This window comes from Colias philodice, chromosome 19 (assembly GCF_061535455.1).
Source record: "Colias philodice isolate Cphi_HAF_F1 chromosome 19, ilColPhil1 Martin Lab GWU primary, whole genome shotgun sequence".
NCBI classification, from domain to species: domain Eukaryota; kingdom Metazoa; phylum Arthropoda; class Insecta; order Lepidoptera; family Pieridae; genus Colias; species Colias philodice.
The window spans coordinates 2,193,077-2,210,258 of NC_143104.1; the positions used below are offsets into that span (position 1 = coordinate 2,193,077).

Sequence of the window (17,182 nt, forward strand, 5' to 3'; positions counted from 1 at the left end):
GTAAATATGTACCACGGGCGAAGCCGGGGCGGACCGCTAGTATATAATAAAACTAAGTCGATAAAATGTGCGTGCCGATAAAACTTAAAAAGGAGTCCCGACACGATAAAGGGACTTATGTAGTGTGATAGCCCTTTATCCCCCCTCGAACAAGAAAGTTCCCGTTTTAATCTAAAGGGCATGTTTTTAAAGATATAAGGGACTTTCCGACCCTTCAACTTGGAAATTAAGTGCAGTGGCGCCATCTGTTATCGAATATTTGAACTTCGGAGACTATATTACACTCCAATAGACATAGTGTGTAGTCTCCATAGTTGTGAGCCATTGCAGCATGTGTAGTAGTGGCGCGAAATTTAAAATTCCAATTTCAATAAAATCTTAAATTTAAATTTTGTGTATTTATACGTCATTATTTAACGTATATTTTGGAGTTAAAGCGACATAATTTTAGTTATCCAAATTAATTCTCAAAATATTAAAAAATTTAGGTTTTTAAATTTCGCGCCTTTACTACATACGCTACCGCTACAGAAGCTAGAAAGTTCCCGTTTTAATCTAAGGGCGTGTTTCTAAAGATATAAGGAACTTTCCAACCCTACATAGTGGCGCCATCTGTTATCGAATATTTGAACTTCATTCAGGACAACGATTGTTTGGGTTGCATTTCCAAAAGCGTTGCGAGCAAATTTCAATAAAGTCTTAAATTTAGTTTGTTGCTATAATAAAGTTATTAAATTTTCTGTATTTGTACGTCATTAGCTAACTTATATTTTGGAGTTAAAGCGACATAATTTTAGTTATCCAAATTAGTTCTCAAAACCTTAAAAAATTTAGGTTTTAAAATTTCGCGCTTTTAGTACAAATGCTACCGCTATAGAACCTTTTATTATGGCGGACGATAGTGACCAGAATACTCTAGAAGGTGTGAGAGAGAAAATATTTTCAAATTTTCTCGAATATTCTAGAGCCTAGCTCTCTGAATATATAAGAGCCCGGTGTCGCTCACCAGAGTTAGTTTAATTTGAACAGCGAAACGAGCGATTTCAAAACGAAAATAAGAGAAGTTATCTGTGAGCCTTTATTTAGAAGTATCACGTGTGAGTATTTTTAATAGTGTGTTTAATTAACTCTCGATTTTGAAACGAAATAGAAATAAGTTATTTGTGGGTTTTTTTCGTGAAATTTCCTTATAATATTAACAACATGTAACCCATCAAACCCAAAACAGCTATGGGACCTTTTCAAAAGGAGTATGAGTGATGATATATTGTACCAAGTCCGACAAGCTAATCCTGAACTGACTATAGAATTCAATGACGAGATCTTCAATGAAACACTCATTCGCTTAGAAGATAAATGTTTAGCAATAAATAATCAAGCCTAAGTAGAACTTGGAATGCCAGCACCACAAAGAAATGCTTTTAGTGTGCTAAACTACGAAATTATGAAGGAAAAAAGTTACAACATCAATCAACTACTTGAATACAATGCTCACAACTCTCAATGACAATAAAAAAAAAGTTTACGACGTTATAATGAGCCGGATAAATAACGATATTGGTGGAATTATTTACTTGGACGCACCAGGAGGCACCGGTAAAACGTTTCTCATAAATCTAATACTGGCGGAAATACGTGCTAAAAAACTCATCGCACTGGCACTAGCATCATCTGGCATTGCAGCCACACTTATGGAAGGAGGACGATCTGCCCATTCTGCCTTACAACTACCATTGAATATAGCCGAACAACAATTCCCGGTATGTAAAATTTCAGGAAAATCTGGACGTGGTAAATTCTAAACCAAGCTAAAATTTTCATCTGGGATGAATGCACCATGGCCCATAAAAAATTTATAGAAGCCATGGACAGAACATTACAAGAATTGCGAAAAAACTCTGAAATAATGGGAGGAGCTCTACTCATACTCTCAGGAGATTTTCGACAAACACTTCCAGTTATTCCCAAGACAACATCAGAAGACGATATCAATGCATGCTTGAAAAAATCACATCTCTGGCTACAAGTCCAAATACTGCAATTAACAAAAAACATGAGAGTTGAATTATCAAGAGATGAAACAACAGCACAATTTGCTAAAATACTTTTACAAATCGGCGAAGGTACATATCCTACTGACCAAACGACCGGCCTCATTGAACTTAACAGTGATTTCTGTAATATAGCCACTACTGAAGACGAACTAATCGACAAAATTTATCCAAATATTATTCAGAACTATACTAATGCAGAGTGGTTATTTCAAAGAGCAATTTTGGCCACTAAAAATAATATTGTTGACGATATCAATTTTAATATTCTGAAGAAAATACCTGATGAAGAGAAAATATATAAATCGATCGACACGATGGTATCTATTGAAGAAAGTGTCAACTTCCTCAGTCCTCACTGAATTTCTAAACTCTTTACAAGTACCAGGAATGCCATTACACTGCCTTCGTCTGAAAATTGGAACTCCAATCATACTACTCAGAAATCTCAACTCCCCAAAATTATGTAATGGAACTAGAATGATCGTAAAACAGCTATCGAATAATATCATTGAAGCTGAACTTATTTCTGGAAAGACCAAAGGACAGACAGTATTTATACCTAGAATACCACTGATCTCTTCGGAATTGCCATTTCAATTTAAAAGACTGTAGTTTCCAATAAAATTAACCTTTAGTTTTACAATTAACAAAGCGCAAGGACAAACTTTAAAATATTGTGGCATTAACCTCAAAGAATCCTGCTTCTCTCACGGTCAGCTATATGTAGCTTGCTTCAAGAGTAGGAAATCCGAAAAATTTATGTATATATACTCCGGACAATAAAATGAAAAATGTTGTTTATAAACAAGTATTGTAAATAATGAGAAAACGTTTTCAATAAATTTTTTTTTTACTTTTTACGTCATAGTTTATTTTTTTTATTTCGACTCTACCACGTCATCTCATATCAACTCCCGGGCGAAGCCGGGTTTTTTAGCTAGTATTATTATAAACGTGAAAGTCATTAAAGATATGGATGTGTGTCTATTATTATTTTAAGCAAAAACTCTGTAGTTTCTGTGTAAAATAATTCTGATTTTGATGACTTTGTGTGTTAATGCTTGACCAGATAAACACATGAGCTATAGAAATACTTGCTTTTAATCGTGGCACAGCTATTATTAAGTTCGTGATGAATATATGTTACTTTAAAACTTTACTGTAACATCACATGGGTACATTTTACTCGAATATCACGCGCGTGAAACCGCAGACTTCAGTTAGTTTCTTCATAATATTATGATAGAAATTATAATATTTTACATTGGATGAATCTAATTCAGTCATCGTAACTTACCTGATCAACCAATTTTATTATATTTTTCCGGATTAATACATGTATTAAAGCAAACAAAATGTGTAAACGAAAACAATTATCGTTCTATTTTTCTAGTGTATTTCTAGTAACAATCAAATTAACACTATCAAGAGTTCTAACACCAGAAAAAGGCTCAACAAACTGCTAACTCGTACAGGTAACTAACCTAATTTTAGTTTAACGGTTACAAGCGGTACTTAGGAAGTTTAGCAATCTCTATAATTGTTGTTCTATAATTCTTTGGTTGTAAAATTTCACTATCACGCAGGTACTTCGTGTAATTTTGTTATGAATGTGTCTCAATTTGGGTTGATGACGTCATTTCTTAGGTTTTGTGGGGTGCTTTTGATTTGATATAGACATGTCATGTTGTTTGGTTATTATGGAAATATGTGATGCATATTGTTTCTATGTATGATTGTATGTTTTATTTTCAATATAATTGCAAAACTATTTTTTTATAGTTGTCAAGTTTATGTTTTTTTAGTAAAAGATAACGTTTTAGAGCTTTTGCTCGTGATAATATATTTTTAGTATTCAGTTACGAATTTGTATGATTATATTTTTACAATTTCGTGCCAAAATAACTATAGGTCAAGTCTTTGGCATATTATGTAGTTAGATATAAGTTACATATTATGTAAATTTATTGACATTATTTAAAAGAGCAACTATGGAGTTTCTTGCCGATTCTTCTCCATAGATACTGCTTTCCGAATCGGTGGTAAATGTAAAAAATGCTATATAATGACGATTCGAAAGTGCTACTAAATAGTAGTCTAATTGAATAAATGAATGTTTGAGTTTGAGTTTAATGGAGCTTCAAACTCAAGCTCCATTAAACTCAAACACTGCTCTGCGATAGTAAAACCTATCGACCAGCCATTGTTTTTTGCGTTTTCATACTATATTTATTTGTTTGTCAGCCATCAGGCGTGAACCGTTAAATTAATTTAGATTGCGTTCTATTCGATATACGAATATATTTTTCTTTCAGCGTTTCGCAAATAGTCGTTGTGTTTAGAGAATTTAGTTCAAATTTGAATTTAAATGGAGTTAGCCTTTCAATTCGAACAATAGATTAATTTACACGGCGTCTGTTGTTTCTGAATTTAGTTACATGATGTTGTTTTTTCTTTTATATTTTATTTGTACGGAACTAGAGATAAGAACATAAAATTTTATTCAAGTTTTTTGTTTTAAATGCGAAGATATATTATGAAAAGATAAATACTCTATTTACTGGTTATTCGAATCGGTCTTCGAATGCATAAATCCGCTTACTTTTTTTATTATAAACTATTAAATAGATAATCATAATGACCATCAATCTACGTCAGTACTTAATTGTTAAAGAGAATTAGTCATATTAATCAAAGAATCTACACTTATTAAAAAAGAAAAAAAACTATGACGCAACAAATTACCACAATCTCAAAACATCAAAAAACCTCACAAGTCACAACAAACAGGTAAAAATAATCAACTTGATCCCTAGGTTAAATCTATAATTTACAAAGACCTGAAACGTTAGAACGTGGACAAAACCTAACTGAATAATAGCTGTACACTGTACAGTGTCAAAGGTTGGATCCTTCATTTACTATAATTGCTTGGTTCAGTTGGATGTGCTTTTTGATTATTGGTTTAACTTTACCAAAGGGTACGGCTTTTATCATAAATGCTACGTATCGTTTGGTGAAGCTAATTCTTTGATAAATTATTGATATTTTATGATCGCGATGTAGTCTTTAATTTAAATGTCTAAATGATTGACTGAGCATGTTGGAGCATGTGGATTTCATATAATATGTACCTAGGTATACCTTCTAGTAATTTTTTGATTTTAATATTTAATAAGAGCTATATCTATATACATCCATACTAATATTATAAATGCGAAAGTAACTCTGTCTGTCTGTCTGTTACTCAATCACGCCTTAGCTACTGAACCAATTTGCATGAAATTTGGTATGTAGATATTTTGATACCTGAGAAAGGACATAGACTGCCTTTTATTGCGAAATATGTACCACGGGCGAAGCCGGGGCGGATCACTAGTATATATATATATATATATATAAATGAAACCCGTTTTCCTTAGCCACGGCATCACGCGTAAACGGGTGGATCGATTTCGATAATTCTTTTTTATTATATTCCTTGAAGTACGTGGATGGTTCTTATGTAGAGAAAACGTAAATATGTACAACGGGCGAAGCCGGGGCGGATCGCTAGTATATTTTATTATAAGAGCTTTTGTTTTGTATGTAATTAAGCGATTTGTCAGTATATGCTGATTATTTAAAAAAATATTAAATGTCTTCTTTGTGAGTTATTGAAGTGTTTCGTGGTCCGGTTTTTTATTATACATCTAAAAGACTTCGACGCCATGTTACAGTATCCAATCTTTATGTGAGTTTCAAATAATATAGCTTTTGTTTTTACATATAACACACATGATAGAATCCGATAAAACAATATCATCCGTTTCTATCAAGCCAATCCAACCGTTCACAATAAAATATACCTTTTCTTCATATTCCCACAACATAAAAATTCACCATGCATTCGGCATGAGAAAAGAAAATATTCAATTTCTATAGTCTTGTTTTTATAAGACGTCGCAGAGCGAGGTTGAAAAAATAGAGTACGTGTAAGCAAATAATTCCCTTTGTCAGTTTGTGGTAGAGTCATTGTGTATATTAAAATAAGTATATAAGAAAATGTTTTATTGTAAACTAGCTTTTCGCCCGTGTCAAATAAATATTCAATACCCGTATAGTTCCCGTTCCCGTGGAATTTCCGGGATAAATCCTTTGTGTTAATTCAAGTTACCCTCTATATGTGTGCTAAATTTCATTGTTATCGGTTCAGTAGTATTTGCGTAAAAGGGTAACATACATATATGTATACACATACATCCATCCTCACACACTTTCGCATTTATAATATTAGTAGGAAGGATGTAAAGTTGCATTATAATAAGAGCAGTTAGCCTAGTGTGGAGTTACATACAACAATCTATAATAAAACATAATAATCTATCGAGGGTATATGAAATTTCATCCAAATTGGTTGTGTAGTTTATGCTTTAATAGCTGCGCTCCGTTTGGTCTTAGCGTGATGATATATAGCCGATGCCTTCCTCGACGAATGGGCTATCAAACACCGAAAGTATTTTTCAAATCGGACCAGTAGTTCCTGAGATTAGCGCGTTTAAACAAACAAACTCTTCAGCTTTATAATATTAGTATAGATGTTCTGATAAATCTTCAAAATATTTAGGAGAAAGTTGCGCTTATAATATACGCGGTTTACATTACCTCGATTTAAGGCAGATCCTTTAGTCTTTCAGTGAGAAGAAAATGTGAATATAATTGTTAATGTACGTGAATGTAATTTTAGGTTAAACTTAGGTTATTTATTTCATGTTCACTTGAGAAACTTACCTTTACATTAAAGTTACAAGAAATAAACATAGGTTTCAAACCGATAATCAAGCATAAACTATTCTAATCCTAGGTTAACAAAATATCTACAATTTAATTCAATGTAAAACTAAATCACAGGTCAAAAAGACCTTGAAGATTGCGTATTATAAAATTGCATGAAAACCTTTATTCGGTAGCAATTTTGTGTAATATGAACGACACGTTTTACCCTTAGTCCGTGACAAACTTTTTGGATAGCTCTTAGTGATATTGTTATTACGAAAATTGTTGCAATTTATTAGATTAGTATACTTTATTATGTAGTTTATTGCATGGACTCCCTGGTTTACATGTTTTGATGGTTCTATGTGTAAGTTGATATGTAAGTATGTGGGTTGTACATTATTTTGGGGACTATTTTTCGTAAATAAACGTAAGCTATTTCAAACGTATAAAATACTAGCGGTCCGCCCCGGCTTTGCCCGTGGTACATATTTCGCAATAAAATGTAGCCTATGTTCTTTCTCAGGGTCTAAAGATTATCTGTGCCAAATTTCATCAAAATCGATCCAGTAGTTTATGCGTGAAAACAATACATACATACATACATACAAACCTGTCCTCTTTATAATATTAGTAGGTATAGATATAGGTAGGTTATCTTAAGTAACTGTTGAAATAAAATACGGGCTAAGTTATATTTATTTATTTATTTATTCTTCACTGTATAGGAAATACAAAATGAAGGCGACACAAAATAAAAGATACAATCGGCATACAGTGGGCGGCCTTATGGCTATAAGCAATGGCTTACGTTAGCTACGTTTATTATCTACATAATATGAAATGTCATATATTATGTAGATGATATACGTACTATGTTTATATAATAAATTTAAAACTATTAAAAATAAATTCTCCAACAAGATACTTATACGTAAATAATGTAGTGCTTTTTTTTAGACTTTAAATTATCATTATTATATAGGTAATGTTACTTAAAACGATAGTAATCCTACGAATATCATTGCAAATATAATTTATGAAATCACATTACATACAGAAAAAATATTTTTCTGTTTTGTGGTTGAAATGAAGTCAACGCCATGTGTTGTCGTTACATGTGTGTTGGGATGTTTTTTATTGTGAAAAACAGTTTCTGTCAAAACAAATTTTTCTATTTATTTCTTTTTCATTATGTAAATTATTACAAACAATAGTGTGTCATAATTTACATAATGAAAAAGAAATAAATAATCTGATGTGTGTGATAATAATTTTATTTTCATTTATTTATTTATTTTCATTTCAGAACCAAAGACACATATTATACATATTATCACAATACTCTGCCAAACTGTAAAACAGTTTGTTGGCAGATGTAGCTCCATTTTACAAATGTACTTCCATTTTACTTATACATAAATACAAGAAATTTACACTACAATTTACTTATTTATTTAATCACACCTACCTATTCTATTTCACAATCAATCATATAATTCTCCCAAGATTGTCTTGTCATCGATTCTATACGTTATGTTACTCCAGACTTCATTAGGCACCGACTATTCATGACCTGCTGCATACTGCATGAATTGTGCTAAACCTTTGATTACCTAGCTGTTTCGCCAAGTACCACTAGAAATGCTCCAGATTTCTGAGGCTTTGTAAGTTCCGCTTTTGACTAAGTTTTTGGCTCAATTTAAACCTAAAATGTTTGTGTATAAAAGTGCTTGAGTGTTTCTTGTAATAGCGTTGTAGGTATTTTAGTTTGAAAATTACGCTAGTTTATCAACGAAATAAAGTTCGTATTTTAACATAAAATGTTCTGTACTTTGCATGTTTTGATATATCTATTAATGTACCTAATCAGTATCTTTCTAATATTAAAAATTAGAATTTTAACGAAGTTGCAAAGGAACAGAGTTCAGTTGAGTATTTAGTATGTAATAGCTACAATCACAGTTTTAGTACATTTCTTGAGATAAATTTTATCCACTTGTACCTATTACTTTGTAACAATAACTATCCTTATCTAAAATTATGCCTTCATAACAACTTCAATCGATTAACTTTTCCTTTCATTTACTTGATATTTAAATTTAATCATTAATTAATTATATAATTAGGTCGTTAATTGCTCTCGCCTTAATTGGACCGTCAATCTATGTAACGTTTTGCCAATAAACACCACGGGAATGTAGAATTTTGATTCCATGTGAATTTATACGCAATAAGGTTCATTTTCGTTTAAATTGGTGTATATCTTTAATTGCACGCCTCATAAGCGAAGCGTTGAGGTGGGTACTACCACAGTATTACCATTATTTCCTACAGTAGTGCGACGAATGTACTTGTGCAGAGAAACGGAGGGGAACTGGCGGGGGTCGGGCGACGCGGGCCGCGTAAAGCAAACACGCTTAGTTTGCTTTACCTAGCGCGAAAGGACGACGCAGTCGTATTTTTTGTGTAATAATTTTATTATACATAGGTACTTACATATTCTATTATGGCGCGCACAAACTGTTCGGTTTACGGATGTAAATCTACATTGAAATCCCAGAAGGAAACAATATTTCAGAAAGATTGTATTAATTGTATCTGTTGAATTAAAATCAAAGCTATGTATATATGTTGTCCTCATTATTTTCTAATCAGATTGTACATCCCAATGCGAATGCATTACTTAGTTAAATGTTATAATATACAATTAAGAACATCCAAAAATAAAGTGTCCACGTAAATAATATTTAGCAGTGCAATATCTGTAATTATATATTTATGAACAAATAATTACATCAGATTTAATAATCGCAATTATTTTGAATGTACATATGAATAAAGATTTCATCATAATATTAATAATCACAATTGTTTTATTTCCCATTTCTTGCAACCCTAGCGTATTTTCGTGTGGCAGCGTCATTACCTACGCTGGCGGCGGCATCGCGCGACATCAAAGGCGATTCCTTACTGTAGGAAATAATGGTAATACTACTGTGGTACTACTGTCACTTCGCGCAAAACATCTGATTTTTCAAACTTAAAATGTCTTTATGTATCATACATTGCACTTGTAAGATAATACATACACACACATATTAAGAAAAAACACTATTTTTAACGTTCATGATATTTTTGATGTCATTTTTGTTATTTAAACTAGTTAAAAAACAGTTTAAAAAAGTTCTGTCTTGGACGTCCGTGTGTCTGTATGTGCGGATCCTTTTTCTTGTTAACACGATAGCGACCGAAATACTTTACTAATCGAGTCTTTTTTTTTCTCTTACGCTTGAGTATGCTCAGGAATAGAACCCTTTCATTTTTCAGGGTCTGATTCGATGTGGTTTAATTGTTATTAAATAAACAAAAATAATAATTAATAAATATTTATTAAAAAAAAATTATGAGGCGTGCACTTTTGGATTTTCCAAATTTTTTTTAACATAGGCACAGAATACTTAATAGTAGCTAAACAAATGCAATATCTTATACTAAATTAATTAACTCATAAATTAATTGGTCGATCGAAAATGGTTTGGTGAACAATTACTAGTATTTAATAATATTGGAAAGAGCCTACTCACAAAAAATCAGCACACAAAGTATAACAGCAATGAACGACTCACACTACATTTTATTGTCTTAGAGTCGAATAAATATTTCTTTCAAAGATTTACTACCTAGATAAGTACACATACGTCATATAGATCCGGGACAGTCCCCGGATGGCACCGGTTTTATGGATCATAAAAAACCCCTACAATACATATATCTATGAATTATACGAAGTTTATGAATCCTAAACGCTTGGTTTTGGTATTTATTTGGTGATTGAAAGTGCGTCGTTTGAGTGTTTAATTGTTGAATTCATAGTTTCTCTATTAAAATTATATTAATGGTTTTGATAGTTTTATTGTGAATGTAATTTACTATTGACTAGTCTGGTCAGATTCCTTAAAGTTTAATGATAGAAAAAAATAAAGAATGCCCGAAAAACTTTTCGGAGTTTCAAGATTTTTTTTTAAATCAAACAAAAATATCGATAGGCTAGAAAAGATACAAAAAATATTTTTTAAGAAATTAAATTTTAAATCCAAACATTTCCCTGTAAGCTATGAGCAGGCTTGTCTACATTATAATATTAACGCATTATCGAATAGAAGAGATCTAATCGACGTTATGTTCTTGTTTGATATTCTAAATAATAAATTTGACTGTATCTCTATTTTGAATCCTTTAAACTTTCGGGTTCCAAGTCAAGGCACTCGACAAAAAAATTTGTTCTTAGTGCCGTCAACGTCTACAAACTATCTTAAAAATTCTCCATATTTCAGAGTCCCTGAAGTATATAATAATAAATTTTGCTCAGCTGATATATTTAGTTTATCACGCCCTAGATTTAAAAGTGCAATTCTTCAAATTATAAATAACACTCCATCCACTCATTCTCTCACATAGTCACCTTATCAGGCTCAATTTCATTTCTGTTTTTCTCAACTTTAATGTTATATTGTTGATATTGCTTGTTCACGAGAAGTCACATTTAATTCATTCAAGTTTTGTGTTTCATCAAGAATAATTGTATTTTTTGTTAAAGTAAAAGAAAACAATTATTGTACCTTGTAGTTTGCCGTTTTTTGTCACACAATTTTACTATTATCGGTGTGCCTTGTAATTTGCGTTTTTATATGTAATTAGTATAATAATTTATCTTATCAACAGCTGTAAGGTACCTTTTATGAATAAAATTAAAAAAAAAATACCTACTAAGTATTATAAATCCGCCTGGATTCATCATTAAAATACAGTTACATTAAATATCATGAAGAAATGATAAATAGTATAAAACATAGAGATTTTAAAACAAGAGTAGACTTATTTTTAAACATTTTACTAATTTTTAGAGCTATTTTCCAAATCCAAGAGAAAACGAACGAACCAAAGAACCCAAAACCATTAACGTCCGTTCAACCGTCCTTCATTTAAAACGGTGGAAATAACCCGAATTTCTTTTACTTTTTCATTGATTATTTCAATAATATAATGTTTGAATAAAATATCTCTATAACGAAATTAAAGGCTTTTTAACGGATTTTAAACGCGATTTATTCACTAAAATCTGTTGAAGTCTTTATTTTATAAATATTCAGTTAATAATTTCACTATACGAGCCAATATTTCGCCTCAAGACCTATTATATTCTCCGAGGTAAGGATAGTATGTAAATTGTGTTTACTTTAATTAATTACAAGAGACAACGAAAAATATAGGACATTTTCCATCACCCTGAACAAGTTTACACGATTTTAATATGTAATTTTAATAGTAAATTTTATGGTAACGACGTTATAAATTTTGTTGTCGAATATTGGTATTATATAAAGCTATTTAACTTATTATTTAATTATTGACTTTTTCCGAAATATTAATTTTTATTGTTTATAAAAAGTCACAATCAAATTTATCTGTAGTAGTTTAAAACTTTGTAAATTTAAACTTTTACTTATTATAATATAATGACAATATTATTAATTAGTTTAAATTCGAGTTTTAAATCCTGAGTAGGTATGTAAAATCGTCTCGGCAACATCATTTACAATTTTGTAACATTCTTTATTATTATCATAAAATAAAATACCTAATATACAATAGACTAATATAATATTGCACTCATACTCAGGCACCAATTTATCATTGTTCACAAAACCACACGGAAAAAGTTAAGCATTTGAAACAATAGCTTTACAAACGGTTTTGTCTGGAAATTTTGTGATTTATCTTATACACTACAATGGGAAAAGTTTTGTACCATTCTGTTAAAATTGCAGTTAAAAACTAACATTACAATGCGATGAAACTCCATTTGAAATATTGTATTTTAGTCGTAGTTGACTGTTGATTGTGTGAACTTTCGTATTATGTTTAACTAGCCGCTTGTCCTGGCTTCGTCTGCGTTGATCCGGGATAAAATATCCTATGTTCCTTGGTAACAATGTAGTTTAGTAACGGTTAAATATTTTTTTAATCGGACAAGTGGTTTTTGTTTTAAATTTAACATTAACAAAAACCAAATATTCCCTATTCATCAGTGATTTAACTTTTTTTGTTTACTTTTGTTTAAAACGGATGCACTAATTTTGATTGCAGTGTCATAATTAAGTAGCTGAATAATGAATTATTCAGGAAATCTTAAAAATACAATATTCTGTCACCCAAAACAGTACTTACTATATAACGCGAACAAATTCACCTTCAATACAAAAATAAATATAATAATAAAACACTTTTATACACTACAAAAGTAATAATCGTCTTGACATCAATTCCTCAATAAAGAGATATCACAACCTCAATCTTAGGCCTTTGAAGGTCCTTGTCTTTGAAGAACTATCAATCGATATTATTAGACAAGGTTCAAGAAAAATTGGTGAAATAAACACGATACATAGACGTTGTATTCAGCAAATATAAGGTCATGAGTGAAATAAAATGGAAATCGATACAATAAAGAAATTAAATGCCGTAGTGTATTACTGGCTCTTTGAAATAGTTTATTTATTTCCTACTAACGGTCCGCCCCGGCTACGCCCGTGGTACATATTATTTCGCAATAAAAGGGTCTAAAGATTGTCTGGGCCAAATTTCATCAAAATCTGTTGAGAGGTTTAAGCGGGAAAGCGTAGCAGACAGAGTTACTTTCGCATTTATAATATTAATTAATAATAATTAACACATTAAAACTCTCAAAAGGGCCTCTGCGTGTAGGATCCGTGTCCCCACGTAAGCCTTCCAAAAGACCGGGTACCGTCCTTCTGGTCGTACCCGAGTATTATGGAGATGAGAAACATAATAATAATAATATAGTAGGGATTATAATTACTAGCTGTCCCGGCAAACGTTGTTCTGCCCTTACTCTTAACAATTAAGGGTATGAAAAATAGATTTTGGCCGATTCTGAAAAACTACCTCTACTTACCTATAATTTTTTTTGTGCCTATTGCACAAAAAAATCATCGGTCCAGCCGTATCGGAGGAGTTTGGTTACTGACACTAGAATTTTATATATTATAATATTAAGATAATAGATGTAGAGTCATGGTTGATATATCTAGATAAGATATATCAACCATGACTGTTGACAGCTGTGAAAATATAATATTTCCAACTCCCATCTTTTTCATAAGATGTTGTTTTTATTTTTATTTTTTTCAATAAAACAATTTTTTCAACTAAAAAAGTAATTCACGTTCTATATCAAAATATTGCAACAAAACATTGTTCAACGCTATGTCAATTAAATAAGATTCTCAGTATATTTTCCAGTATTTGAAAGTATCTTTTGTTACCTACATTTTTGTTGAAAAATTCGTTAGTTACAGCTTTTGACAGCATGACGTTGGATGACGAATTCAAAGCAGACTCAATTGAAAAATTCGGATACAAATAGTTTCGTTAATGAATAACATGTACTGTTTGTATACATGCAGTAGATGTATACACATATTTTATAGTTGCTGAAGGCAGTTTGGGATAGGGTGCCGTTTAATAAAGCGCCTAGGCCTTGAATGCAATGAAGAAATGCCACGCGTTCTGTGCGTTTTGGCTCTTTTGCGGTAACCACAAAACAAAAGGTTTTTTTTAGCATTTTTGGTCTTTGAGCTTAACATAATCACAACATAGTATAAAACGAAGTGGGTTTCCGCTTTTCATATGTCTGCTTAGATCTTTAAAATTGTGAGTTTTTTGTTTGGGGTTTTTTAATAGATAGTGGTTCTGGAGTAGGTATGGTAGGTTCTTTAGTATTTGAACTGTTAAGTTTTAGACCAAGCGAGCGAGCCGCGGTCGGAAAGCTAGTTTGTATATAAATTCATTTATCAAATGTTTACACCCACACAATAACTAGCTAAATTGTTAAATAATCCACTTGCACTAAATATCATACTAGCTCCATATACTGGCTATAAAAATAGTTCATAAACGTCTCATATGATAGTATTAAGTCCAGTTTAATTATCTTGTTATGATCCATAACGTTTTAATGAGAAAAATGTTACGTCCAGGAAATAACTTTATAGGTGTAATATTGTTTTAAGTTTAATGAAAAGTTTACATTATTAGTTTGAGGGTTTTTACTGTACACTTTATTTTGTCCGTTATATTTCGACAATAATGATTTATTATAGTTGGCTAGTTTTCTTCATATATTTTGCTCTATATAGTATAACTAGCTGTGCTTCGCGGCTGTTGGTTTTAGCGAGATGATATATAGCCTATGGCATTCCTCGATAAATGTGCTATCTACCACCGAAATAATTTTTCAAATCGGACCCGTAGTTCCCGAGATTAGCGCGAACGCGATTTCAGGAACTACTGGATTTGAACAATTATTTCGTCGTTAGAAAGCACATTGAGGAAGGCTGGCTAAATTATATCATCAAGCTAAGACCAACAGGAGCGGAGCACTACAGGTAAAACCATGGATCACAGTTAGTAATGAATAAATCGCGTTTAAAATCAGTTTTAAATTCTTTAATTTCTACCCTTTCACATATTATCTTATGTTAGTAAGAATAGTAGTTCTAACAATGTATGTAATACCTAATTACCAAATTGTAAGTGACATTACCGTTTAAACAACGCAACCAGAGCCAAGGTATTTGCGGGCAGACGATTAAGTCCTGCGGTGGCGTGATACGACTAGTTGCAGAGTTTCAGCTTAGTAGCGATAATCCAGCTGGTTCGTGGCTATCAGAATAGTAGATTTTCTTAATGTGCAGCTAAACGGTAGGTGGAATAAGTATTCCTATAAAGATAAATATAGAGTACAAATTCCTTTACAAACAAGGAAGAACATTTTCTAGAAGCTTTAATGCGATATTATAGGTGTATTTAATCATGGATTTATAGAGAGAGATATATAAATAAATTTTTATTTTTTTCTTTGTATGCCATATTTAATTACCGGGGTGCGGGGAGGGGGACCACAAAACTGGTTGGCAACATCTGTCTATAGGATGTCTGGGATCTATACAATATATATCAGAAGTCAGATTTAGGTCCGCTATTTTTGCAAACGAACATCTCCTTGGAGCCTGCTCTAGGTGCCGTGCCGTGTAGCTAAAAAGAGTGGTATACGAAAAGAATTTTCTAGAAGCTTTAACCGTATAAGGTGTGGTATTAGCATTTAGTGTCACTATTTATAGTTCAAAATGGCTCGGTTAGTATAATTGAAAATTTCAGAAAGTGCTGCGGTTACACTTAACATAAAAGTAGCTGTAAGATTCCCATTTTTAGTACCTTTTTGCATAATTTTCCTGACATTTTACAAAATAGGTATCTAGCCTTGGCAATAAAAAAACCACACAGTTTTATGAAACCACGGTAAAAGTGAAACTGTTCGAACGGTTCCGAACACTGCTTTGTGTAGCGCATGTCGCGTGTATCGCGGTTGCCGAGTAGGTATACCTACTCGGCAGCCGACCGGATACACGCGACATGCGCTACACAGACCAAAAAGTTTGAGACGATGTAATAAAAGTTTCACTTTAAAATATAATTATTAGATTTATATCAATTAACAAGTACCTACTTTAATAATGTAATGCAGTAACCTAACCATGTTCGAAATACGTAGCTTTTGTTCAATAATAAACTTTAAATAATCTACGACCCTTTGGAGTTACGGCATCGGCCATAATCGTATATTGCAATAAGTTATGGTAATATTGTCGTATCTAAACGGGATTGAGTGTGTGAATAATATTATTAGAATTTATCTGGTTTCTCTATGTGGAGTCAATTTGTTTGTTATATTAGTTTGAAATTTAAGATCTATTATCTATTTAAGATCTATTATAGATTTCCGCCAACCCGCACTTGGCCAGCGTGGTGGATTATGGCCTGTACCCTCATAGGAGGAGCGTGTCCCAGCAGTGGGAACGTATATGGGCTGATGATGATGATGATGATGATTAATTAATAACTCAAACACTACATTGAAATAAGTAAAACTAATGTTCAATTGTATTATGTTTTTAATTCTATTGCAACAATTTCATTAAAAAATCGATTAATCGTAACCGCTTATTAAAAGCATACAGCGGAAGCTATCAAAACAGGAATATTTTTTCCCGCTTTTGAAAATTTTTCATTGCTGAGCCTTATTGATTTTGCACTCCTCTATAAATGGACTATCTTACACAAAAAGACTTTTTCAATTCAAACCAGTAATTCCGATAAAAGCATAAGCCAGAAAACAATATGACTTCTTCACTATCATCACTACATAGTATAAAACAAAGTCGCTTTCTCTGTCCCCATGTCCCTATATCCCTTTGTATGCTTAAATCTTTAAAACTACGCAACGGATT

The 17,182-nt window shown here is 31.8% G+C and overlaps 2 protein-coding genes across 2 annotated transcripts in view; both read left to right on the forward strand.

Moving 5' to 3' along the window:
* LOC149479801 (basement membrane-specific heparan sulfate proteoglycan core protein-like) overlaps positions 1-17,182 on the forward strand; it is a 101,234-nt gene that overhangs the window by 45,321 nt on the left and 38,731 nt on the right. The window lies entirely within an intron of this gene.
* Positions 1,838-2,413, forward strand: LOC149479802 (uncharacterized). Its single transcript, XM_089707638.1, has one exon. The coding sequence runs from the start codon at positions 1,838-1,840 to the stop codon at positions 2,411-2,413; it is 576 nt and encodes a 191-aa protein (XP_089563764.1).

Excerpts from the sequence above, each read along its gene's own strand:
- LOC149479802 (XM_089707638.1), top strand. The coding sequence starts at position 1,838 with ATGGCCCATAAAAAATTTATAGAAGCCATGGACAGAACATTACAAGAA.